A 27330-nucleotide genomic window follows, 5' to 3' on the forward strand; every position below is an offset into this window, starting at 1 on the left:
CATCAAGCTCTTTGTGCTTTTAAAAAATACTTGAAAATCAGGAAATTGTAGAGCTGACCGGCTCATTGAAGGTCACCTAATAGTTTAACAGCAATAAGTTCAAATGGGGCAAGCATCTCATCCGGTCACGTACAAATGGCAGCCTGGGTGGGTGGTAGGGTTAGACTGCAGAACTGGGCCTCACAAACAGTCATACATTAGCCCTCTTACTGGATTAAACAGTTACAGTAGCCTATCATGATAATTTTTTCATTCAGTGAATGTTCAGTGTCTTTCCATCTCCCTGCTGAGAGTACAAAATGATTAAAGGTATTGTGAAAAGTCCAAACTGTCTGGGGGAAAGAGGGAAGCAGGTGAATTCAGCACAGGTTGGGAGATACAAGGGAGGAGCCTGGGACTGGAGAGCTGGGGTGCCCGGTGGAAGGTGCTCCCTCCTACCTTGAGGGGATGGGCCTGGGTTTGCCTCTCTGGCCTCATCAGCCACTCTCCCTGTTACTGGCCTTTCAGTCTCCTCCATACCATGCTTTTCTTCTCTTAGGACTCTCAGATGCTCTCCCCTCTGCCTTCCTTACCTCCAAGCCTCGCTGATTACCCCCCGCTCACGCTGTTATCTGCTCTCCACTCTCACCCACCCTGTGCTCTGCTTCTTCACATCGCTTAGCACAGCTGTTAGGAATTACTTACTTGCTATCCCCTATCTTCGCCCCCAGAAAATGCTTTCAGCTGTAGTGCAAGTTTAAAGCAAGTGGCTCCAACAGGTGAGGGGGTTTGTTCTTAGATATAAAGGGGCTTGGAGGTCAGTGGATGTTGCATTCTGTGTGCTGGTCCTCAGTGTCAGGGCCTGGGTCTGTGGGGTTTTCTTATCTTTTTTCCTCATGGTTGTAAAAGGACTACTCCAACTTCCAGCACCGTGGCTGAAGGCTGGAGGGAGGGGATGGCCCTGGGTCAATTCCCTTTTATCTGGGAAGCAAACTTCACACCTCCCTGCCACCTCTGCCTGCCCCCACCAGCCTGCAGTGCATTTCCTTGTGTGCAACATGGGCCATCTCTAGCTGAAACCAGCTTCCCAGCCATGGTAACCAAGGTGAGTGTTCTTTTATGAGATGGTCAGTTTGGTGGGGCCACCTATTTAAAGTTCACAGAAAAGTTTACTATGCTCACAGGTCCTGGAGACAGAAGGCTAGGTAGGCATGCCTTGCACAGTCAAAGAGACAATGGCAGGGGAATCAGGAGGCAGCGAGGGGAAGGTTTAGGCCAGAGCCTTTGTTGGGGGTATCTGTAGGAAGGCAAGGCAGGGCAGGTGAAAAGTTTAGGGTTGGCTGTTGGAATCATTGTGGAGGGCTTTGGACTGTAGAGTTGTCCCTAGCTGCCTGGAATCTGGCCCTGGGACGTTTAAGTAAGTGCTTAGTTGCTCAGTCCTGTCCGACTCTCTGCAACCCCATAGACTGTAGCCCGCCAGGCTCCTCTGTCCATGGGATTTCCCAGGCAAGAATATTGTAGCGCGGTGCTATTTTCTACTCCAGGGAATCTTCCTGACCCAGGCATGGAACTCACATCTCTTGCGTCTCCTTTGTGGCTAGGCGGGTTCTTTCCCACTAGCCACCTGGGAAGCCTGAGGGATATTTAAGAGAAAGGATTACTGCCTGTTGGGATGCGGGGCCCAGTGGAGGGGGTAGGGCTCAGAGGGGTTAGTCTGCATTAAAGACAAGCTCAGGGCTATCTCTAAGAATTGGCAAGCCTCCAGGAGGGGCAGCCTGTCTCCAGCCAGAAAGGTTTTATTAAGATGTCAAAAACTTCATAATATAGAGAAAATATACAGTAGAAGAGGGGGGTGGGTAGTGGTGTGGGTTCACTGCTCAACAATGCCCACCACATCACAAGACTCCGGAAGGGAAGGGGTCTTCCTGTTCTCCCCGAATTCCCCAAGCCTAGCACAGGTCCTGGCACACAGAACAGACAGAATATGCATGTCGAAAAGAGAAAAGTGGGATAAGGACATGCCAGGAGAAGGGAATACCAGGCACAAAGGCACTGAGCCTTTGTGTGTGTTTGGATACAAGTGACTGGAGCACAGGCAAATGTCAGGGACTATTGGAAACTGAGATTAGAAAGGAAGTTTGGGGTCAAACTGTGAAAATCCTGTATGTTGTGTTAGTTGGTCTTGTCGTCTTTCAGCACTGGGGAGTCATTGAAAAAGTTCAGTCAGGGAGCAGCACAGAATTTGGGGGTTAGGATATTAACTTGGTAGTGTAGGCTAAGAACTGGAGGTAGAGAGGCGGGAATCGGGGAGACTAATTAACAATATCATACTGTGGTTTGATAAAATAGAGGAATAATAATCTGGGGAGTTAGGGAAGTGTAGTTTTGAGGTCACCATGTAGAACAGATTCTCTAACTATGACTCTGGACTAGTAGTATCAGCATTACAGGGGGATTCTTTACCAGCTAAGCCACAAGGGAAGCCCGGAAACTTGTTAGAAATACAAAATTTGGGGCTGCCACAGAATCAGAAGCCCTAGCCACGGGGGGCGGGGGCTGGGGGGAGCTGTCAGTGAGTCCGGCAATCTGTATTTTGACAAGACTACCATGTGACTCTGAAGTACTTGAAGCATAAGAACCACTAACTAGAGTAATAGGTTTGGGGGGTGCAATTGAGCAAGCTGATCCAAAGCAGCCTCTGTGTGTATTAGAATCACCCAGGAGCTTTTTCAAAGGCAACTAGGTTAGGCCCTATAGTAGACAACTAAATTGGAATCTCTAGGGGTAGGACCCAGGCATCAATTTCTTGATATTCCCAGGTACTTCCAAAGTGCAGTCAGGCTGAGAACCACTGATCTTGTTTAATCCTCAGTGGTGAGAAAATTCAGAGCTGGAAGGTGAGCTGCCCAAGGTCACAGCAAGTTCAGGTAAGAATCCATTTTTTAATCTTCTTTATGATGCTTTAAACATGATTCAAATACTTTGCTTTAAGACAATGGCTTCTAAATCATCCATAATAACAAATATTACTGTCAGATTTTTAGAAGTAAGTAGTTTACAGCATTATTTGAAACTCAGTTCTCCTTTAATTAACAGTATTTCACATTTCAGAAATTTGTAAAGATTTCATAAAAATAGTTATTTTCAACATCGACAAAAAAGACTATACATAAGATATGGATGAATGGAGCTTTTCTATTTGTGTGCATTAAGTAATATTTTTTTTTCAACTCTAGGTGGAGCTCTTTGGTTTATACATACATACATTGTTTTATTTATAATTTTGAGACTCTTAAATAGGAACAGATTATTTTTAAAGTTTAAAAATTGGTAAGATGTTCTCAACATCGTTCTGCTGTCCTTTTCTGGTTTTAGAGTCATAGATATAAAAAACTGACTTTTGTTTCACTGCTTGACCAAAGAATCCAAATCCAGGCCTCAGAGTCATTTTCAAATGCATCTTAAATCTGTATTGTTACCTCATAGTCCTTAACGAATGGGATCTGTTTCCTGTGGCTTTTGTTTTTGATAAGGCTCAGTGTTTAAAGAATTTCTGTAAGATGGGAAGACAGGCTTCCTTTTCTGAATTGTCAGTAGAGAAAAACCTAGAGGATAACACAGCTGTTGCTATAGTAATTTCTTCAACTATTTTTACCCCACTGTGTACAAAGGAACGTTTAACTGCTATCTTCCTGTAACACAAATGAAACGTTTTGCTGCCACTTCTTTTGCTCTTTTCTCTCTGCTATCTTAATATTCCCCCTTCTCCTGGGAGTGCAGTTGAAGCAGAATCCCCTGAATATGCAACATGTGATTTTTAGGTGATGTGAGTCAGTGGTTGTGATTCCTGGACCAGCAGCATCACCACAGGCATCACCTGGAAGCTGGTTAGAAATGGAGATTCTGGGGTCCCATCCCAGACCTACTAAATGAGAAACCCTGGCAGTGGGGTCCGGCAAGTGCTGAACCATGGGTATAGACTATTTCAAAAGGACAGAAAGCCTATATTCTCGGGAGCCTACATAAAAAACTCCAGTGCAACCAGCTCTGCCCATTTGGGGCTTGTTCAAGGCTTTTAAAATCACCTAGGGTTTCTGTTAAAAAACAGGAATTCTCATTCAGTAAGTTTGAGATAGAGCCTGATACTCTGCATTTCTAATCCACGCTCCCAAGTGAGATGGATTCTGTTTATCCATGGAGCACATTTTGAGTATGGAGGGTATCAACCATACTCATACACACATATGAAAGTTACTTATTATTTCTGAGTGTGTTTTTAGTTTAATATATCTAAAATCAATGAATATTTTCAGTCACAGTGGGAAGAGACAATTTCTGGAATACAGTGCTCGCTTGTCTAGTTTAAAGTGACTCACCCTTATTAAATGCGACAAGAGGGTATTGTTTGCCAGGTTCTGTCTCCGAGACCCTCTATTATAGCAGCAGCAGGAACACTTGAGGATTGAGTTATTTTTTTAGCTGAGAAATTTATTCATGGCATGATGAAGCCAGAAAGACTAGAAGTTTGTTTTAGACAAAGTTTCAGACAAAAAGAAGTGGTTCACAAATGTTTGGAATCATTCACTGAGTGCTTCATATTTATTTAGCACCCCTCCTGTGCGAAGCATTGTGCTAGGCATGTCGGGAAATTAAACATTCTTGGCATTGAGATTATAATCTACCTGAGGAAATAAAACCGTTCCCTATGAAATTTAATTACCTATACAGAGAGCATTCTGTTAAATGGTAGAGAAGTGTGGTAGACCCTCAAGAGATCAAAGGAGGTTAAAATTATGGAGTCTGATTTGGACTTTGGGGTGAGTAGAATTTGGATATTCAGAGCAGAGTGAAGAAGTGGAGGGGGAGCTTCATAAAAGACAGGGTGGTAGGACCAGGGTGCAACTTCCAGAAGTGAACCACATGGGAATATGGAAATAGTTCAGACTACAGAGGATGAGATGGTTGGATGGCATCATCAACCCCGTGGACATGAGTTTGAGCAAACTCTGGGAGATAGTGAGGGCCGGGGAAGCCTGGCATGCTGCAGCCCATGGGATCGCAAAGAGTCGGACATGACGAGTGACTGAACACCACCACCACGATGGAGTTTAGACTTTCTGACTGGGAGAGATTTTAAAAGTGAGCCAGAGCCAGACTGGTAAGGATTTAACTGCGAGGCTTATGAGTTTACACATACTGGCCATTTTGCAAAATATTATCTTTCCCCAAATCCTTGGAACCCATGTAAGGGTATTAGAGTCTGAACCACTCAACTTAAATTGTTGTAGAAAACACAATGTCTTAATGCCAAAACACACTCATGTGACCCTCTCTGCTGTGATGTTTGTGGCTTTACATTCCGGTTTAGACAGTCATCCAGTAAAATTAGAGCCTGGGCCAGTGGTGCCTCATTGTTGATGTTCTTCTCTGGGTACAGCCTCAATTATTGACATGATATTTGGTTGCAGCCAAAGAGACTAAGGTGTGTATATTCCATGTGGCCATGGTGTTGCCTTAGAGCATCCAGATGGCTAAGTCTATTTATGCATCTCTACTTCTGTTGATGAATAGATTATTGCCTGTAGCCTTTAGGAAAGCACTCATTCATTCTATGAACACTGTGAAGTATCTGCTATATCAGAGTGCTGGAAACTGTGGATATAAAGGTAATATAGTCTCTCCCTTCCACAACAATGGAAACTGAAGATTCTATAGCAGTTTGGCTTTTGTAGCCCCACTTACCATGTCACTCCCACTCCTTCCCTACTTGCATGTTTACCACCCGAGTGCTCATGGGAGCAGTGCCCATGGTAGCATCTTCTGACAAAACACAGATACAGCTCACAGGCAGGGAGGGCACCAGCCCCTCTTAATAAAGGAAAAACCCTATTTTGTTAATACCTGCAACAATTCCATTTGCTCTAGCTGCCACAAAAGCTAGATGGTATTCCTTAGGTCCCTTCTTCATCATTATATCTAGTGACCTGTGACCTTCTACTCTGACTCTTACTTAACATAAAAATATACCCAGTGTATCACCAATCATTTCTTTACTAGTCTTTGTTATATTTTTGAATCTTGATTCAGCTATGTAACACATTCATTATTCCCCACACATCAACTAAGAGACACGATAAATATCCTTTCTATATAATTATCCAACTATGACAATATCAAACAGGACAAGGCTCAGTAGCATGAGTTAGAAACTTCCCACCTTGTTCACGTATATAGACATATTTGCAAAGATAGAATGTCTAAAAGAATTACATCATTATGAAAATTTTCAAATGCACGCAAAATTAAGGGAATAGCATAATGAACATCTATATCTAGATTTTGCAGTTGTAATATTTTTCCATATTTCTGTCACAAACAGATTTTTTACCTAGTTGGGACAAACCAGCTATAAAAAATATTTGAGGTGCTGATAGGGGGCATTTGAATATGGCCTGGGTATTAAAGAACATTAAGGAATTAGTGCCAAATTTGTTAGGTCTAGTAGTAACATCATGGTTATGTAGGAAAATGTGTTTTAAAATTCAGTGTTCCGAATTATTTGGGTGAAAAGTGATGTCTGTAATCTTATAGTACATGAGATTGTTGTGAAAATCCAATGGGAAGAAAGTTGGGTAGGCGATATCTAAAGAATCAGAATAACAGCTAAATGGTCTTTGTCAGTCTATGCTGATGCAATTGTTTTGAGAATAGAATATTTCAATAAATTCTAAACAACAAGCCAACTTTTAAAAAGTACCATGCAATGTGCAAAATCAGGATCCTCACCTGATCCTGGGCCCCCTGCCATCTGAGAGCCTCATTCCATCCCATTTCTCCACCACTCGTGTTACTATAATTTATAATAAAAACTGTGTCTATATTTTGGTGTAGATTTCTCAAAAGCGTTTTGTCAAAATGTCCATATTCCTCTTTGCTCTATCAGAACATGCCCCAGGCGAAACCACTGAGTCAAATGTCCTACATCAGATTGTCCAATAAAGGATAAAAGCAACATGAATGATGACTTAGGAACCATGAAAAGCAGTTGGATATTACCAAAGGAATAGTTATTAACATAATTTTAGACACACTATTGGATAATATTTAGACAAGTATAGTAGAAGTCAACTATTGTTTTATATTGGCTGAGTTATTTAAAAATATGTATATGGTAATCATTGAATTAAATTAGGAGAAATTCAAGTTAATAAAGAGGAAGAGCTGTGAGAATGAATATAAAGTATCTCTTGGGAAAGTGTAAAGTGAGTAAGAAGAAGATACTGCTAGTGTAGAGTATGATTATTATAGATGAGATATTAATTCTATAGTGTGAGTGTCTATAATAACTTAGAAATAAAATTTTAAGTATTGTCATTTTCTGGATAGCTAAGGATGATAAAGGCAAAATTTGTATTGCATATGTTCACTTAAATCCCATATAAAATGATCAACGTTAAGATAAGCCAAAGCTCTATTTTGGTGCCAATTTTGACTCCTTTAAACTTGTTGGGATTTGTAAAACTTGATTTTTCTGCATGAGGAGCCAAATAGGAATCTTACAGGAAAAAAATCTCTCTTTTTTTTTTTTTTTTTACCTAAACCATTTTACATGGTATTCTTTCTCCAAAGTATTTTACTCTCGTCCCTTTTTCTCTTGGAAGAAAACTGGAAGCTATTTAGCAGAAGTTAACCTTCCCCTGGTGACGATTTCTGTCTATAATTTTAGCAATGAATCTTCTAAGGCCAATTAACATGTATAGCACCATTTGTGCCAACGCCAAATGGCCGCTGTGCTCTTGTGTCCCTGAATATTATTCTTCTCTATTTTGTTGCGTAGGTCTGCCTGGTTTTTATCTGCTTCTGTGACTTGGAGCTTGTCCATGACATCCTTCCAGCCCCCCAAACTCCTACTTTGATTTCTAATCTATGGGCTCTACTGACATATATACAGATATGCTCCTCTTAATTTGGCCCCCACATTAGAATATTCACTAAACTTCAATCTGTAGGAATTTAAAACCAACTATGATCTATCAGATATACCCATGTTACCCTAGGCATTTTTGACAAATAGCACACAGAAAATATCCACAAAAAATTTAGATTTTTCCTTAAATAAAATGTTTTTATATGTTAATTTTGTTTTTTAATAAAATAATATTGATACCTGCACATGCTGAAAAAGTCTACTAGTACTAAAATATTTTTTTTTGAAAAGGTAGGCACCCCACTCCAACCCATCCCTTCTTACTCCTCAGTCACTGTTTTAGTGATTTCTTTGGGCATGCCTCCTGATTTCAAAATAATGCTCTCAAACTGGTGTCTCTTAAATCATTAATTTTAGGCATTATCTATTGACTTTCTATTATGATAGATGAAGATGTAACTCTTACTACTTATACCACACTTTCCTTCCCTCATTTCCCCAGTATGGTTGCACCTGACTTCTGGTTAAATGAAATTAGCAGCCAGTTTTCATATTCTTAGAACTTTGTGTTTACCACTGAGTGAGGTAGTGTACTCCTCAAGAACATGGCACTTAGGAGGCTGCCTTTGCAGGTCCAGAACTGCTCATCTTCCTTTTAAGGTTCCAAGGAGCAATCTGGCTTCAATTGTTCATTTCTCCTTTCAGAATTTGATGATGATAATACTTGGTTGTCAATTCTATGCAGGAGGAAAACTTTTATTCCCAAATCCTGTAACACTTTATTACAATATTTCATCAGAACAGACACAGTCCCTTAGATGGTTGGAAGCCTGTTCATTTCTCTGGTTAGATTGAAGATCAGGATTTGTGAATGTGCCTTCACAAAAAAGAGGGAATTTGAAAAAGAAAGGTTAGGATTCAGACAGGCAAAAGATAGGAGAATATGCTTTAGACTCTTGGTCTCTTGACCTCTTTATCTGAAGCCCTGGAGCTTCTGAAATGGGACATAGTTAGGCAGTCAAATGTGGGCAGAGGGTTCTCACTCATGGCTAAATTTTTATGGCTGCTGTTTTTCAGCTCAGTCCTAGGGCCTGAGCACAAGAGGCTAAGCACATGACTTTTGAGGCTCCTGGGTTGATCACGTATTCTCAGTTCCCTGCTGGTCGTCTTTCATGTCTGTTCTGTCCAGGCCCAAATATGGACCTTTTCATGTCATGCAACTACTTAGAACTTTAAAAATAAATACGAGCTCAATTTTCAATCACGTTTTTTCTCATACTGAAGACACTGAATGGGATGAAATGGTATTATAGAAGAATGACTTTACAGTTGTCTCTCTACTAAGTTTTAATTTACTTTCGTATTAAATAAATTCAGCTGCCAGGAAATTACTGCACAAATTCAGCAGACGATGGTGGCAGTTATGGTTATTTCAAAATTACAATGATTGCAAAATACATTATTAACCTGTTTGAGAGCAACCCTGGCAATTTCTTTGTTCATGGAGGTCAATTTTCTCTAGTAAAAGACTCACAAACACAATTAACTGGAGAACTTAATTTTATTTCATGTAAGAGCTTTTTTTTTTTAACCTCAAATTAGTTATTCTAAAAAATTGGAAGTGGAAAATTTAATAATAGAGTAAGTAGATCTAAGCTTCTTTGGAAGTTGTACTTGTCAGTTCTATTTTTGGTTTCTTAGGAAACAAGTTAAAAACAGCTTTTTAAACCTTAATACATTTCTAATTACATTTCTTTCTCCCCTCTGGAGAGGCTTGTTTTTCTCTAAAAAGGTGCTGACTTCTTTACTTGTATCAATAGGAATATCAGTTTTTAAAAATTCATATTCTCTCCAACCATAGTCATTAAAAATACATATAAATGCTTGCAAAGAGAGAGCACAAAAGTCAGGTGCTTTATGTAAAGCTTTTGAAGTTGTTCAGAGTGATCCTGTGTTATGATTTGTGAACACATTTGTAACAAGTAAGATTGAATTTCCTTCATTTCACCAGATCTTCAACCACACAACAGTGTGTACAACTTATGGCTATAAACGAGTGTGGATACACAATTAGCTTCCTCACCTGGAGTAGGAGCAGTGTGAGGATGGGGGAAGGAAAGGGAGGAAATTGAGCCGCAGGTATGTCTCTCGCTCCTGCTCTAGTCTGTAGCTCCTGCACCTTGATGTTGAGAGGTTTCTGTTACTTTGATTTCCTCTCCTCGCTCACCTTGTTGCAGATGAAAAGTGGGAGGAGGGAGGGGAATTTCACAGATGATTTGCTGCCTCTTCTGGGGCTGTGAACTGAGGGAAATGGTAGAATCTCTCAGCTTGTCTGCCCTTTTGACAGTTTTTTATGTTGACCAAGTAGTTATGAATGACTCTTCAGCTGTCGTCACCAGCTTCCAGGGAGATTCTTACTGTTGCTGACAGTCTTTAGAAAGAAGAGGAGCACATACCACGCTTCTGTGGTCACTCTTCCCTTGTTGTCCACACACCTGCCCATCTGCCCTTTTTTCCTTTCCCTAGTTCAAGCTTGAGGGGTCTTCGTGTTCACATGGCCGTCTTCTTGTCCTTCAGTTCCTCTCTGACTTCACTTCCTCGGAGAGGACTCAGCTGGGCTCCATGTCAGTGGACCTCGTGTCAGTCTCTATCACGTCACTCTTACTTCCCATAGCACTTCCTGCCTTTGGGTATTTCTGTGCTTGTCCTCCGTCTCCCTCTGGAACCTGCACTCATAGGACAATTGAGCCTATATCCTGACTTGTTCAACAATGTATGCCATCAGCAAACTTTTTCTGTAAAGAACTAGATAGCAAATAGTTTAGGTTTCATGGGCCTAATAGTCTCAGTCACTACCAAACTCTGTCACCGTAGTATAAAAGCAGCCATGGATGATATGTAAACTAATGAATGAAACCGTGTTCCAGTAAACTTTCTTCATGAATGCTGAAACCTGAATTTCACATAATTTACATGACTTGAACATTATTCTTTTCATTTTTTTCTAACCATTTTAGCACTTCAGAACTGTGCTTAGCTTGTGGGCTGTACAAAAACAGATAGCTGGACAGATTTGACCTATGGGCTGTAGTTCATGAACTCCTGATTAAGAATACTGATTGGCTGGAACTTACCAACAGCTTATAATGAGTTAATTAATAGAATGAAAGAGAGGAATCATTACATGAAGAAGTCGATATATTTACTCCTAAAAACAGAATGTGACAGTATTCTTGAATCAGTAGATTGTTCCAGAAGGATAATAATATCCTCTTTTGATGTCCTCTGTATTCAGCCTGGTTAGTAGAGTACATGTTGCAAAATAAGCCTAAGCCAATTTAGACATGCATGGCTTTTTTGGTGAATAGTAAGAACTGTAACGGAGAAGGCAATGGCACCCCACTCCAGCACTCTTGCCTGCAAAATCCCATGGACGGAGGGGCCTGGTGGGCTGCAGTCCATGTGTCGCTAGGAGTAGGACACGACTGAGCAACTTCACTTTCACTTTTCACTTTCATGCATTGGAGAAGGAAATGGCAACCCACTCCAGTGTTCTTGCCTGGAGAATCCCAGGGATGGGGGAGCCTGGTGGGCTGCCGTCTCTGGGGTTGCACAGAGTCAGACACAACTGAAGCGACTTAGCAGCAGCAGCAAGAACTGTAAAGGAGGTGGTGTGTTTAGCTACTCTCTCGCACACTTGCTACCAGGTAATAATAAAAGCAGGCTTCAGGCAAAGCTCAGGGACACAAAAGGTATTTATTAACTAAATATTTATTAACAAATGGCTCAAAGCAGTTCATTCAGACTTTATGTAAACTCAAAGGAATTCTGCTGCTCTGTGGGATTCTTTTAAGTGTTTACACTTCATCCTCTATGCAAAATCCACTGGAGAAAGACAGGGCAGCCATGCAGTCAGAATTCTTTCTGAAGCCAGTAGCTAGATATGGGACCAATTAAAGAATCAACCCCCTAATGTCTCTAATGGCACACGTTGTAATTGCTAGATTCTTATGTTTGTACAAGGGTGATTGAGGGGTGTTTCCAAGTCATTTAAACCAATCCACATATTTTGGATACTTAAAAAAAAATAATTTATTTGGCTGTGCTAAGTTTTACTTGCAGCATGCGAGATCTTCGGGGTCTTTTAGTTGTAGCATATGGGCTCTAGTTCCCTGACCAGGGATTGAACCTGGCCCCCTGCATTGGGAACATAGAGTCTTAGCCACTGGACCACCAGGGAAGTCCTTTGAATATTTTTAATTTCACCAGTAATAATATATTTTGAACACATTGTGCTAATACGCCACTAATCCAAGAATAAAATCCTATTAATAAAATAGCGTAATAGCAAAGTGTTATTCATTGAACGGCAGAAAGATCTGTAGAAGCTGCCTCTGGAATGTTGCCTTTTTTATATAATGCCAACTGACCACTCTGAATTGTGATTCTTGATAGCAAGTTACCTGACCATTCCCAGCATTAAACGTTAAACTGACTGGCGTGTACTTGATATCACACTGATGACACTGAAGTATTGGGTTGGCCAAAAAGTTCATTTGGTTTTAAGTACAAATAAGACATTTTTCTTTTTCACTGAGAACTTTAATAAACAGTATGCTCACTCACCAAAGGAACCTTTTGGTCAACCAAGTATTAATAGACAGTGTAACAGTCGCCTCTAACTTCAGTGCTTAGTCTGTGCTATGAAGTGTGTAACCACAGGTACCAACCTTCTCTCACATACATCTGCATCACACTGGGAATTATAAGAATTACAAGGGAAGACAAATTCTGTTCTAAATCTTCTAGGAATATGCAGATTATCATACAGCAATAACGTGTACTTCCTTTTTTTCCAAACTAAAATTTACTGAGTATCAAACTAGTACATATTGTAATAGATTTTAGAACATTTGGAACAGCATAAAAGTACTTAAAAAACCCAAAAAGCAGAGCAAGAAACTATCCATAGTTCTTTGACCCAGAGTCAGTCACTGTTGACTGCGATCTCAGTGGACATGGTGGCCTTCCCTACCCGCCCCCACTCCACCCCCTTGAGGAGGATGCACGCTCAGTGCAGCAGGTTAGCTAATGGCTCTGTCCACGCACTGCCCTTGGCCTCACAGGGCAGCCTGTATTCAATATCAGTTGCTGAGGGACTACACAGCCCAGCCTTCTTGCCTCAGCTGGGACCACTCTTCAGGGCCATCCCAGCTCCAGCGTTCCTTCTATGATCAGCAGAGTCCTCTGTAGTAACCGTCTTACAGTTCAGCCTCTTCCCTCTGCCCACCCTGCTTCTGTCCCCACTCACAGCAACCATTCCCAAGAGCACTCCACAGCAGACTTCTTGCAGGCAAATCATAGTCTGTTTGCTGGGGAGCCTGACCTATGTATATAATTACAATTTTGGAATTACCCTGTAATACTGTATTGCAGTCTGATTTTTCACTGAATATTATGCTGGATGTTTTCCATTTATTCCTCCAGATCCATGCTTCACCCTGTCCCATCCAGCTCTGTTCTGGAAAACTGACTTTTGTGGACTCCATCGGTGGGCTCCCTTAGTCTCTACCTTCCAGTTGGGTTCTGAAATGGAAGGGGATAGAAAGACTTGGGTGTTTATTCCCTAGGTCCCTCTTTGCCAGGCTGTGGGTTGGAAGGGTCATCATTTCTCTACCTGAAGCCATAGGTCCTGCCACAAAGCCCTCTTGGACAGCTACAGGTGTTACTGTGTTCAGGTAATGGTTCCCTCCCTTCCTTTCCATCCTTTGGATGGTGATGACTCCCCAGTGATGCCAGCACCCTGGGGTGCTTCATCATCTCTCATTTGTTTCCTTTATCCCTGCCCAATCCTTGGTAAATGGCTACTCTTCTCAATCACCCCATCTGAATGTACCATTGCTTCCTGGCAGCACCATGACCGATACAAAGATGAACTGAAAGCATTTTCCCCTCTTGTAAGTGTTCTTTTAAAATGTGATTTTTATTTGTCACATACAATTCCATCATATAAACTTACCAGTGGCTTTTTTTTTTTTTAACAATTCTCTATTGTTGGAGTAAATATATAATTTTTTATTGATTTTTTTTATCCTAACATATCAAAGCGTTTGCTACTGCTGCTACTAAGTCGCTTCAGTCGTGTCCAACTCTTAGCGACCCCATGGACTGCAGCCTACCAGGCTCCTGCGTCCATGGGATTTTCCAGGCAAGAGTACTGGAGTGGGGTGCCATTGCCTTCTCCGATCAAAGCATTTATAATGCCATTAAAAACTCCCAGTAAAAAATTTTTAAATAACCACTATATTATGTATAGGTAGAGCATGTTCCTTGAGTTGTTTATTCAGTAGTGATGGAGATTTTTTTTTCTAATTCATCTGATTTATTTTATATAGTGTTTATACTGACAAAGGAAATGTATTTTCAAGATGGTTGGCTGGCTTTGCTCTGTAGCTCCCATAGACTAAAGCAAGGTTGTGGTTCAAATCCACAACCTCAGTGTCCTTAGTTCTGGGCTCTTAAAACAGTTCAGCTGGTATAAACAACAGTTTTACTTACTTTTTTTACTTTTCTGTTTTCTGGGCCAGGCTTTGCTTGGATACTGCAAAATAGACTAGGTGACACTTTTATGTTGCTTATGTGCTCATAATTCTAGAAAAAATATAAATCATTTAGTGGAAAGAATTGGAAGGAGAATATAGTTTTGATCACCATGTAGCTTGCATAAGAATAGCACCATAGTTGAAAAGAGTGACAGTAGGGTTTTAATCAAGGACTATGAGACTGGAACAAAGTAACTGTGAATTCTAAAACTCTGGGGTGCTGCTGCTGCTGCTGCTGCTAAGTTGCTTCAGTCGTGTCCGACTCTGTGTGACCCCATAGACGGCAGCCCACCAGGCTCCCCCGTCCCTGGGATTCTCCAGGCAAGAACCTTGGAGTGGGTTGCCATTTCCTTCTCCAATGCATGAAAGTGAAAAGTGAAAGTGAAGTCGCTCAGTTGTGTCAGACTCTTAGCGACCCCATGGACTGCAGCCTTCCAGGCTCCTCCATCCATGGGATTTTCCAGGCAAAGAGTACTGGAGTGGGGTGCCATTGCCTTCTCCTAGATTTCTTCATTATTTGGTGGCCTCATGTAAGGTTTCTTTACTTAAGTTAACTTTTCTCTAATTATAAGTACTTCAGTCAATTCATTCATTCACTCATTCATTCAACACATTCAATATTTTTTGAGCACTTAACTGTGTGCTCCAGGCACCAGGATATAGCTGGGAACAAGTTGAATAGTTTACCTACTCTTATAGCACTGTCTCTTGAGAGTCAGATAATAACAAATGAATAAATGAACAAGATAATCATGCAAACTGGTGGCACAGATAATAATCCACCTGCAATGTGGGAGATCTGAGTTCCATCCCTGGGTTGGGAAGATCCTCTGGAAAAGGGAACGGCTACCCAGTCCAGTATTCTGGCCTGGAGAATTCCATGGATAGAGGAACCTGGCAGGCTATGGTCCATGGGCTCACAAGACTGAGTGACTTTCACTTCACTCACTAGAAGGAAATAAGATGGTGAAAATAAAAGCGGCAGAGCGCTTAACATTGGAAGGTAAGGGGTAAATATACACCTCATGTTGTGTGATATGGAAGGTAGCCTTCTGTAGTAGAGGGAGGGAGTAAATGTGAAGCTCAGCTCATACAAGTTCCTTAACCTCTCTGAACACCAGCACAGACTGAGCATCAGTTCAGTTCAGTTTAGTTGTTCGGTCGTGTCCGACTCTTTGCGACCCCATGAATCGCAGCACGCCAGGCTTCCCTGTCCATCACCAACTCCCAGATTTTACTCAAACTCAAGTCCATTGAGTTGGTGATGCCATCCAGCCATCTCATCCTCTGTCGTCCCCTTCTCTTCCTGCCCCCAATCCCTCCCAGCCTCAGGGTCTTTTCCAATGAGTCAACTCTTTGTGTGGGGTGGCCAAAGTATTGGAGTTTCAGCTTCAGCATCAGTCCTTCCAATGAATACCCAGGACTGATCTCCTTTAGAATGGACTGGTTGGATCTCCTTGCAGTCCAAGGGACTCTCAAGAGTCTTCTCCAACACCACAGTTCACAAGCATCAATTCTTCGGTGCTCAGCCTTCTTCACAGTCCAACTCTCACATCCATACATGACCACTGGAAAAACCATAGCCTTGACTAGATGAACCTTTGTTGGCAAAGTAATGTCTCTGCTTTTGAATATGCTATCTAGGTTGGTCATATCTTTTCTTCCAAGGAGTAAGCGTCTTTTAATTTCACGGCTGCAGCCACCATCTGCAGTGATTTTGGAGCCCCCCAAAATAAAGTCTGACACTGTTTCCACTGTTTCCCCATCTATTTCCCATGAAGTGATTGGACCAGATGCCATGATCTTCGTTTTCTGAATGTTGAGCTTTAGGCCAACTTTTTCACTCTCCTCTTTCACTTTCATCAGATTGAGCATAGATGACAATAATGCTCACTACTTGCAGTAACTGTGGAATTGAATCAGAGAAGATTCCTAGTTTGTAAGCATTACTTTCTACCAGGCCACAAATACACATTAGTATCCTTGTCTTAAAATTATACAATTAGTATTCTTGTCTTAAAATTATATATAACCTGAATTCTATGATGCCCATTATGCAATGATCAATTTAACTAATGAGATACTTACTGAGCACTTACTATGTGCCAGCCCTTGGTAATATACATAGTGAGTAAAGTGGACACCATCCTGCTTTGTCAGAGTTCACTTAGTGATCTTATTTGGCTGTGACTCACAAGCCATTTCTTGCCATTGGTTTTTCTGACTAGTGGTAACAACTTTTCACCCCATTAGTAAGGACATTTTATGTTAAATTTTTGTTGTGAAATAAAATAAACATGTACAAAGTGCTTAAAATATAGGTCATAAATCTTAAAATCTGAGCCTTCTCTTACAGAGCCCCAGATGCTTTTGTTTGTTTGTTTGGCTGTTCTGGGTCTCAGTTGTGGCACGCAGGACTTCTGATCTTCACTGCGGCATGCAAACTCTTAGTTGTGGCATGTAGGATCTAGTTCCCTGACCAGGGATGGAACCTGGACCCCCTGCATTGGGAGTGCACAGTCTTAGCCACCGGACCACCAGGGAAGTCCCCCCAAATGCTTATTTATGTGCCTGTTAAAAAATTCTACAATTCCTCTACTAACAGTAACAAAGGAAGCAGAAAAATAGAATATGAGGCTTATGATCTCTGTTTGGTGTTTGGACAGCCTTTCTTTTGGATTGCTTTGGGTTTGGAGGAGTAGAGATTTAGTCATGCAAATTACATGACTAGCAATGACTCAACTTAGAGCAGTTTTTTTATCCAGTTGGGAGTTGTTTCTTTTTTCTTGGTTTATTATTTATATACAGTAGCAGTGCCCACAGACCTGGGATCCCCAAAACTTGGCAGGTGGACCTGGCCATAAAGTTCTGCAAAGACCCCACATGGAAAGAACAAAGAGCATCTTTAAGAAAACATCATTAATGCTGAAATGCTAAAGGCAAATCCAGTTCAGGTTAGGAATAAGGTAGGGATATCACCAACACGATGGACATGAGTTTGAGTAGGCTCTGGGAGTTGGTGATGAACAGGGAAGCCGGGCGTGCTGCAGTCCATGGGGTCACAAAGAGTCAGACACAACTGAGCGACTGAACTGATTTGCCATCACCACCATTGAACCCTGCTTTGACAGTTTAAGGCAATATAATAAAAGCAAAATAAAATCTTGTAAAGCAGGAGACAGATTATCATTATTTGTATTTTATGACATTATCTACCTAGAAAACCAACAAAACCAACAGAAAAGCTGTTAGAATTAGTAAGAGAGTTTGATAAGAGGGACGCCATAAAATAAATTTGCAAAATTAAGTACCTACCTTAGGTTCCAATGTGATGGACTTAATTTTAACTGCCAGCATCTTTAAGAAATCACCTGTTTCCCACTCCATGAGCCCCCCAGCTTCCAGATGCAGAGCACCAGCTGAGAAGCTCTTGTGATCGTGGCCCCACTTGGCTGAGTACCATGGTTCATCTGGTGGATGAGCAGGTGGTCCAAGCAGGATTAACAACAAACACTGAGAGAAAGAAGCCCACTTTCTACTGGCCTGGGATATGACTGGACTGTGAGAAGACGTCCTACCTTGACAATGTCATTTAATCCTTGGAACCACCCATGAATAGGCTACATAAACTAAGGGTCAGTCCTCCCCTAATTATTACAGGGTCTGGGTAAGAGCAAAAATGAAAGTCCAGAAACTCTATGTTTATATGTTGAATTTTATTCTTTCTTTTCAAGAATATTTATTTTTACTTATTTATTTGGCTGTGCCGGGTGTTAGTTGCACACACAGCATCTTTAGTTGCGGCATGGGAACTCTTAGTTGTGGCATGTGGGATCTAGTTTCCTGACTAGAGGTCAGACCTGGGCTCCCTGCCCAGACCCGGGACTGGGAGCACCAGGACCTTAGCCACTGGACCACCAGGGAACGCTTATGTTGAGTTTTACAATATAAACCTAGGCATTCTGAGGATGGGCCAGAAGTTTAGGATAAGTGGTAATATAGAATAATGTCATAATTCATTCCTTAAAATTTATTTCCCTGCTTCCATTTCAGCAAAATCACTGATAGTATTATAATAAACTTATTCACTTAATTTTTGCTTTATTCACAGTAGTAATACAAAATATTTAAAAATTTATAAAGAGAATTTAAAAATATACCTAATTTGAATATATTTCAGCAAAAATGTAAGTTAAAGTAATTGCAAAAATTTGAAAGACTAAATGTTATAAAAATATTTTACAAAATGCTGCTTACTTCTAAAATCTTTAAAATGATGAGTTACCATTATAATTAATACCAAATTTTAATAAAACTATGGCTGATTCAAGTTGATGTATGGCAGAAACCGATACAATATTGTAAAGTAGTTATCCTCCAATGGATGCTTGGGGCTGGTGCACTGGGACGACCCAGACGGAGGGTATGGGGAAGAAGGAGGGAGGAGGGTTCAGGATGGGGAACACAGGTATACCTGTGGCGGATTCATTTTGATATTTGGCAAAACTAATACAATATTGTAAAGTTTAAAAATAAAATAAAATTAAAAAAAAATAAAAGAAAATAAAAGAAAAAAAACAAAAAAAAATTTTTTTTGAAAACCACTTAAATTTGAAGATTTAAAATTTAATCCTTTGAAAATTTAATCTTGTATTTGATTTATAATGTTGTGTTTCAGGTGTATAGCACAGAGGTTCAGTTATACATATTCTTTAAACATTTTTTTTCCATTATAGGGTATTACAAGATATTAAGTATAGTTCCCGTCTATACAGTAGGTCCTTGTTGTTCTCTATTTTATATATTGTAGTATGTATCTATTAATCCCAAATTCCTAATTTATCCCTTCCCCTCTTTCCCTTTGGTAACCATAAGTTTGTTTTCAATGAAACTGTTCTTAATTAGGATCAGGGTCTGTCTCCAAGGTCACAGTGGGACAGTATTTTCAAATAACCATTTCTTAAGGACACAGGGCAAGAAATAGAGAGAAACATTCCAGGGGCCTGAACAATGTTAGTCATGAGAGTGAATGTTCAACATTACAAGTTGCATTTGCAGTACTAAAGTGCCATATCCTGAGTAACAGAGGCTACTCTTTCATTCTGCAATAAATCTATTTGTCTTTTTGTATGTGGGGGCGCTATAGGATATGAGCCCAGGGCTGGGGGACTTTTGCTGAGGCCTAAGGGCAGTATTGCCTAGGATGTCCCAGTTATATAACCCAGTAACTTTCTTTCCCGCTTAAGCTAGTTTAAACTGAAAGGAAGGAAGGACACTAAACTAAAACTAAAAAAAGAAATAGGTCTCAAATCATACAATTAGGTACAAAATATAATAGAAAATAAGATCATATTCATGATAGAACCTTAAATAAAATGCTCAAGAATTTAATAGACTTATGGAATAAATAGACACATGTATAAAATATATGTAAAGAAGCCATTATTTAAATACATGATAGAAAAGCAGAAAACTTGATTAAATAGGGGAGATGCAATGTCTTTGGATTAAAAGATTTAATATTATAAAAATACCAGTTCATTTTTTTTAAATTTTATTTTATTTTTAAACTTTACATAATTGTATTAGTTTTGTCAAATATCAAAATGAATCCACCACAGGTATACATATGTTCCCCATCCTGAACCCTCCTCCCTCCTCCCTCCCCATACCCTCCCTCTGGGTCGTCCCAGTGCACTAGCCCCAAGCATCCAGTGTCGTGCATCGAACCTGGACTGGCATCTCATTTCATACATGATATTTTACATGTTTCAATGCCATTCTCCCAAATCTTCCCACCCTCTCCCTCTCCCACAGAGTCCATAAGACTGTTCTATATATCAGTGTCTCTTTTGCTATCTCGTACACAGGGTTATTGTTACCATCTTTCTAAATTCCACATATATGCGTTAGTGTACTGTATTGGTGTTTTTCCTTCTGGCTTACTTCACTCCGTATAATAGGCTCCAGTTTCATCCACCTCATTAGAACTGATTCAAATGTATTCTTTTTAATGGCTGAGTAATACTCCATTGTGTATATGTACCATAGCTTTCTTATCCATTCATCTGATGGACATCTAGGTTGCTTCCATGCCCTGGCTATTATAAACAGTGCTGCGATGAACATTGGGGTACACGTGTCTCTTTCCCTTCTGGTTTCCTCAGTGTGTATGCCCAGCAGTGGGAAAAGAAATGAGGACAATCTCAGAGACCTCCAGGACAATATTAAACACTACAACATTCGAATCATAGGGGTCCCAGAAGAAGAAGACAAAAAGAAAGACCATGAGAAAATACTTGAGGAGACAATAGTTGAAAACTTCCCTAAAATGGGGAAAGAAATAATCACCCAAGTCCAAGAAACCCAGAGAGTCCCAAACAGGATAAACCCAAGGTGAAACACCCCAAGACACATATTAATCAGATTAACAAAGATCAAACACAAAGAACAAATATTAAAAGCAGCAAGGGAAAAACAACAAATAACACACAAGGGAATTCCCATAAGGATAACAGCTGACCTTTCAATAGAAACTCTTCAAGCCAGGAGGGAATGGCAAGACATACTTAAAATGATGAAAGAAAATAACCTACAGCCCAGATTATTGTACCCAGCAAGGATCTCATTCAAGTATGAAGGAGAAATCAAAAGCTTTTCAGACAAGCAAAAGCTAAGAGAATTCTGCACCACCAAACCAGCTCTCCAACAAATACTAAAGGATATTCTCTAGACAGGAAACACAAAAACGGTGTATAAATTCAAACCCAAAACAATAAAGTAAATGGCAACGGGATCATACTTATCAGTAATTACCTTAAACGTAAATGGGTTGAATGCCCCAACCAAAAGACAAAGACTGGCTGAATGGATACAAAAACAAGACCCCTACATATGTTGTCTACAGGTGACCCACCTCAAAACAGGGGACACATACAGACTGAAAGTGAAGGGCTGGAAAAAGATTTTCCATGCAAATAGGGACCAAAGAAAGCAGGAGTAGCAATACTCATATCAGATAAAATAGACTTTAAAACAAAGGCTGTGAAAAGAGACAAAGAAGGTCACTACATAATGATCAAAGGATCAATCCAAGAAGAAGATATAACAATTATAAATACATATGCACCCAACACGGGAGCACCGCAGTATGTAAGACAAATGCTAACAAGTATGAAAGGAGAAATTAACAATAACACAATAATAGTGGGAGACTTTAATACCCCACTCACACCTATGGGTAGATCAACTAAACAGAAAATTAACAAGGAAACACAAACTTTAAACGATACAATAGACCAGTTAGACCTAAGTGATATCTATAGGACATTTCATCCCAAAACAATGAATTTCACCTTTTTCTCAAGCGCACATGGAACCTTCTCCAGGATAGATCACATCCTGGGCCATAAAGCTAGCCTTGGTAAATTCAAAAAAATAGAAATCATTCCAAGCATCTTTTCTGACCACAATGCAGTAAGATTAGATCTCAATTACAGGAGAAAAACTATTAAAAATTCCAACATATGGAGGCTGAGCAACACGCTGCTGAATAACCAACAAATCACAAAAGAAATCAAAAAAGAAATCAAAATTTGCATAGAAACGAATGAAAATGAAAACACAACAACCCAAAACCTGTGGGACACGGTAAAAGCAGTCCTAAGGGGAAAGTTCATAGCAATACAGGCACACCTCAAGAAACAAGAAAAAAGTCAAATAAATAACCTAACTCTACACCTAAAGCAACTAGAAAAGGAAGAAATGAAGAACCCCAGGGTTAGTAGAAGGAAAGAAATCTTAAAAATTAGGGCAGAAATAAATGCAAAAGAAACAAAAGAGACCATAGCAAAAATCAACAAAACCAAAAGCTGGTTCTTTGAAAGGATAAATAAAATGGACAAACCATTAGCCAGACTCATCAAGAAACAAAGGGAGAAAAATCAAATCAATAAAATTAGAAACGAAAATGGAGAGATCACAACAGACAACACAGAAATACAAAGGATCATAAGAGACTACTATCAACAATTATATGCCAATAAAAATACCAGTTCATTTTATAAAGATACCAGTTCATTTCAAATTAATTAATGCATTTAAAGAAATTCTAATTTTAATAAAAACTGTTGTCTTTCCAACACCATTCCATGCCAGATCTGTGGTTGCCCATAATTAATACAAGCAAATAATTTTAATCTTGTCCTTCTTAGTTGTGAATGGTTAAAAAAGAATTGGTGACAGGACACACAAAAAACAGTTTGCTAGTGGCTTCCAGTCTTCTGCTACATGTGAGTGAGGATACAATGCAGCCATCCTACACTATGAGGAGACCTAGCTATGGGCTGAAGTTGAGACAGTGGACAGCAGAGCTGGAAAATGGGAGATGGAAATACGTGGGTTATTAATGACATTGATAAGCCATTGTTTCAAGCAACACTCATATTTGATCTACTTTTGGATTCAGCTGAAAGCCAGTCAATTTCATTTTTGTTTAAGCCTCTTTGAGTTGACTTTTAGTCTTTTTGCAGCTTAGCACTTTTTAGCTAATACACTAATCATCTCCCAGCAATGTTTCTTAGAGAAACAGCAGAGTGTTTTAAAACGTATTTAGAAGAATAGAGAATTTAAAATAGTACAGTAATTTTAGCATTATAGTTCAAATACAGGCCAAGTAGGTCAATGAAATAGAACAGAAAGTTCAGATTTATGTAATTTATGATTTATGTAATTACTGTTGTGATCAAGATGGATTGTTTAGTAAACAATGTTGAGACCATTTAGAAACATAAGTTTTCCTCCCTCCTACCAAATAAACCCTGTCCAGATTAAGAGTTCAGTGTCAAAGTGAAACCGTTAAAGAACAGGAAGAAAATATAGATATCAAATCTTGGAGTTAGTGAGGGCTTTATAGATAAAGTTGAATAAAATGTGAAGGAAATGCAGAATGATTTTGAAGTATTTAAAAGTTTATATGCTAAGGGACAGCATAAACAAAATTTATGGTCAAAAGGTAAATTGTCAATATAGTTGCATTATATAGGTTGTAAGTATATATAATAAATATTTGCATAAAACACAGCACCCCCAAATACAAACAGAAAAAAATAGCCAGGTAGTTCACAAAAAAGAAAAGGCATTGATTAGCAAATAAATGCAAAATGTTTCCTATCCCTAGTAAACAAATTTAAAGTTTTTTCAACCATCAAATTGGCAAAGATTAAATAGAATACCAGCACAATGTTGTGAATATTCTAAGTGCCACTGAATTGTTCACTTTAAAATTATTGCTGCTGCTAAGTCACTTCAGTCGTGTTTGACTCTGTGCAACCCCATAGACAGCAGCCCACCAGGCTCCCCAATCCCTGGGATTCTCCAGGCAAGAACACTGGAGTTGGGTTGCCATTTCCTTCTCCAGTGCATGAAAGTGAAAAGTGAAAGTGAAGTCGCTCAGTCGTGTCCGACTCTTAGCGACCCCATGGACTGCAGCCTTCCAGGCTCCTCCATCCATGGGATTTTCCAGGCAAGAGTAAAATGATTGACTTTTTGTGAAATTCAACACAATTTTGAAAGAGGGGAGAAAAAAAGAATGATAATATCTAGTATGGGAAGTATGTGGAGATATAGCCTTTCTCGGCCACTACAGTTTGCTTTGGTATAAATATTTCTGGAAGATAAATTAGAAGTATGTACCAAAAAAGACCTTGAAAGTGATCATACCTTTTCCTTTCAGTCTGTAATTCCACTTATAGGAATATACACCTAGGAAATAATTACATGTGCTTGGATTTATGTATAAGCAAGTTATTTTTAATGGGGAAAATTCCAATTGTAGTGTTCAATCATAGAGGATTACATTATAGTATCTGTATAATGAAATATTGTTCACTCACTAAAAGTCATATAACCAAATAATATTTTTGAGATACTACACCATGGGAAAAGGAAGACGAAGGGGCTATTTAAATTTCAAAGTATTGCTCTTTAATCCATAGGGAACCATCTTAAAGTCAGCCTTTGTTTCTAATTTCCAAAAGCGCCTCTTTGTCTTAGGAGAAAAACGCAGAAGTCTGAGTGAATAGTTTTACTCTAAGCCAGAAAGTAGGCGAGCACTTGATCTAATGTAGGTGCTCTTCCCATCTGAAGGAAGGAGGAAGGAAGGAAGCCTTTCAGGTCGCGCTGGGTACAGAGAGGAGCAGGGGTTCAGATGGGAGAGTCTATTGCCTTCTTGTTAAAAACCTGGAAGCAGGACGTGGAGTATCAGGAGCAAGGAATGGTACTGGACTTCCCTGATGCAGCCCAAATCCTGGGAATGCAGGGCTGGAGGGAGATGTTTGGGTGGCAGGCTTGAGACGTGCCTTGGGGGGCCCACAACCTGAGCACACGAGGCTGGGCGGGGCTGCCTACAGAAAAGCTGAGGGAATAAGTAACTTGCTAGAGAACCGAGGAAGGATGAGAAAGCCAAAGACCAGAAACAGCAGGCAGGGTCCAAGGCCTACATGTGCCCGCCTAGTCCTGCAACCAGCTGCTTCCCAGCAAGCAGTACTGCCTGGTGAGCCAGAGGGTCAAGGGGCATCTCAGTGGAGGCTGGTGAGGGCCCACAGGGCTGCCCTTGGACCAGAGGCTCTCCACCTCGGTCACCAGCACAGGACACACTCTGCCTTGCCGTCAGGTGCCATCTTGGGGGGAAAAGGAATGGGAAGGGAGCTTTTTGGAAGAGAGAAACACAGTCCCAGTAGAGTTTGAGCCTTAAAATGATAGCATGTTTACCCAAAACACAGTCTTTAAAATATTTTGAAAATATTTAAATGCCTCTTTTTAAAATGCCACTTACTTTAAAAAGTAACATTTTCCATTCACCATTACTAGAGATGGGAGCTATAGAGCAAGAAACAGTCTGGCACAGAAACTCAATAAAGTTAAATATTTTTAGTTTGTATGTTTTCATCTGATTGAAATAATAGTTTAAAATGTTTAAGGAAACTGGAAGGTGTTCATTATATTTAAAAAACAAGTGGTAGGGTACAATGGGATTTTAATTTTCTTAAATTGTATTTCCTATTATGTACATAAACATGTAAACATCAAAAAACCTGGAAAGATGTACCTCAAAATATTAAAAGTATTTCTGTGTATAGAATTATTTTATGGTAATTTTCATATTTTTAAGATGAACTTCTTTCTCTTAAAATCAGGAAGAAATTGTTTAACAAAACAAAGTGTAGAGCCTTGTTGTTCACAAGTGTGCTCCATGGACAGCAGCGTCCGCATCTCCTGGGAACATGTTAGAAGTACAGATTCTCAGGCTCCACTCTGACTTCCTGAATCAGCATCTTCACTTTAACCTGTTCCTTAGCCAGTATTTCCTATACAAGCAATGCCAGCCCCTTTCTTAACAGTTACTTGCTCAGGTCACAACCTTGGTCATCCATGACTCCTCTGTTTCTTTCTCTTCCCATCTCCTATCCATCACTAAATTCTCTTCTTCTTTCAAAATAGATCCATAATCTTCCCCCCACTTCAGTGATCACATAAGTCCAAACCACCACTTATCTTTTGGGATTATTGCAGAGCTGTTAGACTTGGCTCCTGCTTTTATCTATGTCCCCAGTATAGTCGGGGTCCCCTGGTGGCTCAGACAGTAGAGAATCCACCTGCAATGCAGGAGACCTGGGCTCCATCTCTGGGTTGGGAAGATCCCCTGGAGGAGGGCATGGCAACGCACTCCAGTATTCTTTCCTGGAGAATCCCCATGGACAGAGAAGCCTGCGGGCGACAGTCCATGAGGTCACAAAACAGTCGGACACAACTGAGCAACTAAGCACAGCACAGCACAGTCAATATAGTCTCCTCTCTGCATAGCAGCCAAAGTGATCCTTACAAGACACAAGGTGGGTCTTGATTCTCCTCTGCTCACAATGGTTCAATGACTGGTCATCTCACTCAGAATAAGACCCAAAGTCCTTATGGTGTACTTCAAGGTCCCACATAAACTGGTCCCCTCCTCCACTGTACCAACCATCTCTCTGATCTGATGTGTTTCAGTCTCTCTTGTTACCCCCAACTCCAGCCACTCTGGGTTCTCCTTGCTGTTTCTGGGGCATGCCAGACACATGCATTATCACCTTGGGGTCTTTGCCCCTCGTGTTCCTGAGAGGCAGAGTATAGTGATGATGGTTAAGAGAAAGATTTTGGAGTCAGACTCTCTGGGTTCCCAATTCAACCCTTCTATTTACTAGCTGTGTGACTTACACAAGTTACCTTAATTCTCTGAGCCTCAGTTTCCTTCTCTGTAAAATAGGGATCATAATAGTACCTGTATGCAATTGTTAAGAGGATTAAATGAGTTTACCTGTGTAAAGCAGTTAGGATACTGACTGGCACAGGAGAAAATGCTTTATGACTATTAACCATCACTATTCCCACAGGTTTCCAAATGACTCACTCCCTCATTTTATTAGAATCTCTACTTGGATGTGCCCTAGTCGAAGATTTCTCTGAATACATTTCCTTCCGCTCTGTCTCTGTGTCTTAACCGGCTTCATTTTTCTTCTTAAAACCAATCAATATCTGAACATGTTTGTTAATTTGTTTGATATTGATCTCTACCCACTAGAATGTAGGTTCCAAGGAGAGCTGGGAATCATTCTGGCTAATAGTATCTGGCATGTGCAGTTAAAGACACAAGATCTTAAATCTGTCAAATCTTGTTAGTACTTGAAGATTCTCAAATTTAAATCCAAGAACTAATCTTTGGAGAAATAAGGCAAATTAGCATAAACACACAGAGCATATATAAATCAGTATAGGGAGGCCAGCTAT

The 27330-nt window shown here is 40.1% G+C and overlaps 1 protein-coding gene across 7 annotated transcripts in view; it reads left to right on the top strand.

Annotated features, from left to right (window-relative positions):
* ACYP2 (acylphosphatase 2) overlaps nucleotides 1-27330 on the top strand; it is a 179247-nt gene that overhangs the window by 38997 nt on the left and 112920 nt on the right. For 2 of the 7 annotated variants that reach the window (XM_024999223.2, XM_024999227.2), the window contains exon 4: nucleotides 2852-2906. The exons of 3 other annotated variants lie outside the window; for them this stretch is intronic. In XM_024999223.2, coding sequence (XP_024854991.1) covers nucleotides 2852-2906 — 55 coding nt within the window. Of the gene's footprint in view, nucleotides 1-906; nucleotides 1118-2798; nucleotides 2907-27330 lie in introns of those variants that run through there. 2 more of the 7 variants (XM_024999228.2, XM_024999222.2) reach the window with 2 other exon arrangements.

Source organism: Bos taurus, chromosome 11, assembly GCF_002263795.3.
Source record: "Bos taurus isolate L1 Dominette 01449 registration number 42190680 breed Hereford chromosome 11, ARS-UCD2.0, whole genome shotgun sequence".
Classification (NCBI taxonomy): Eukaryota; Metazoa; Chordata; class Mammalia; order Artiodactyla; family Bovidae; genus Bos; species Bos taurus.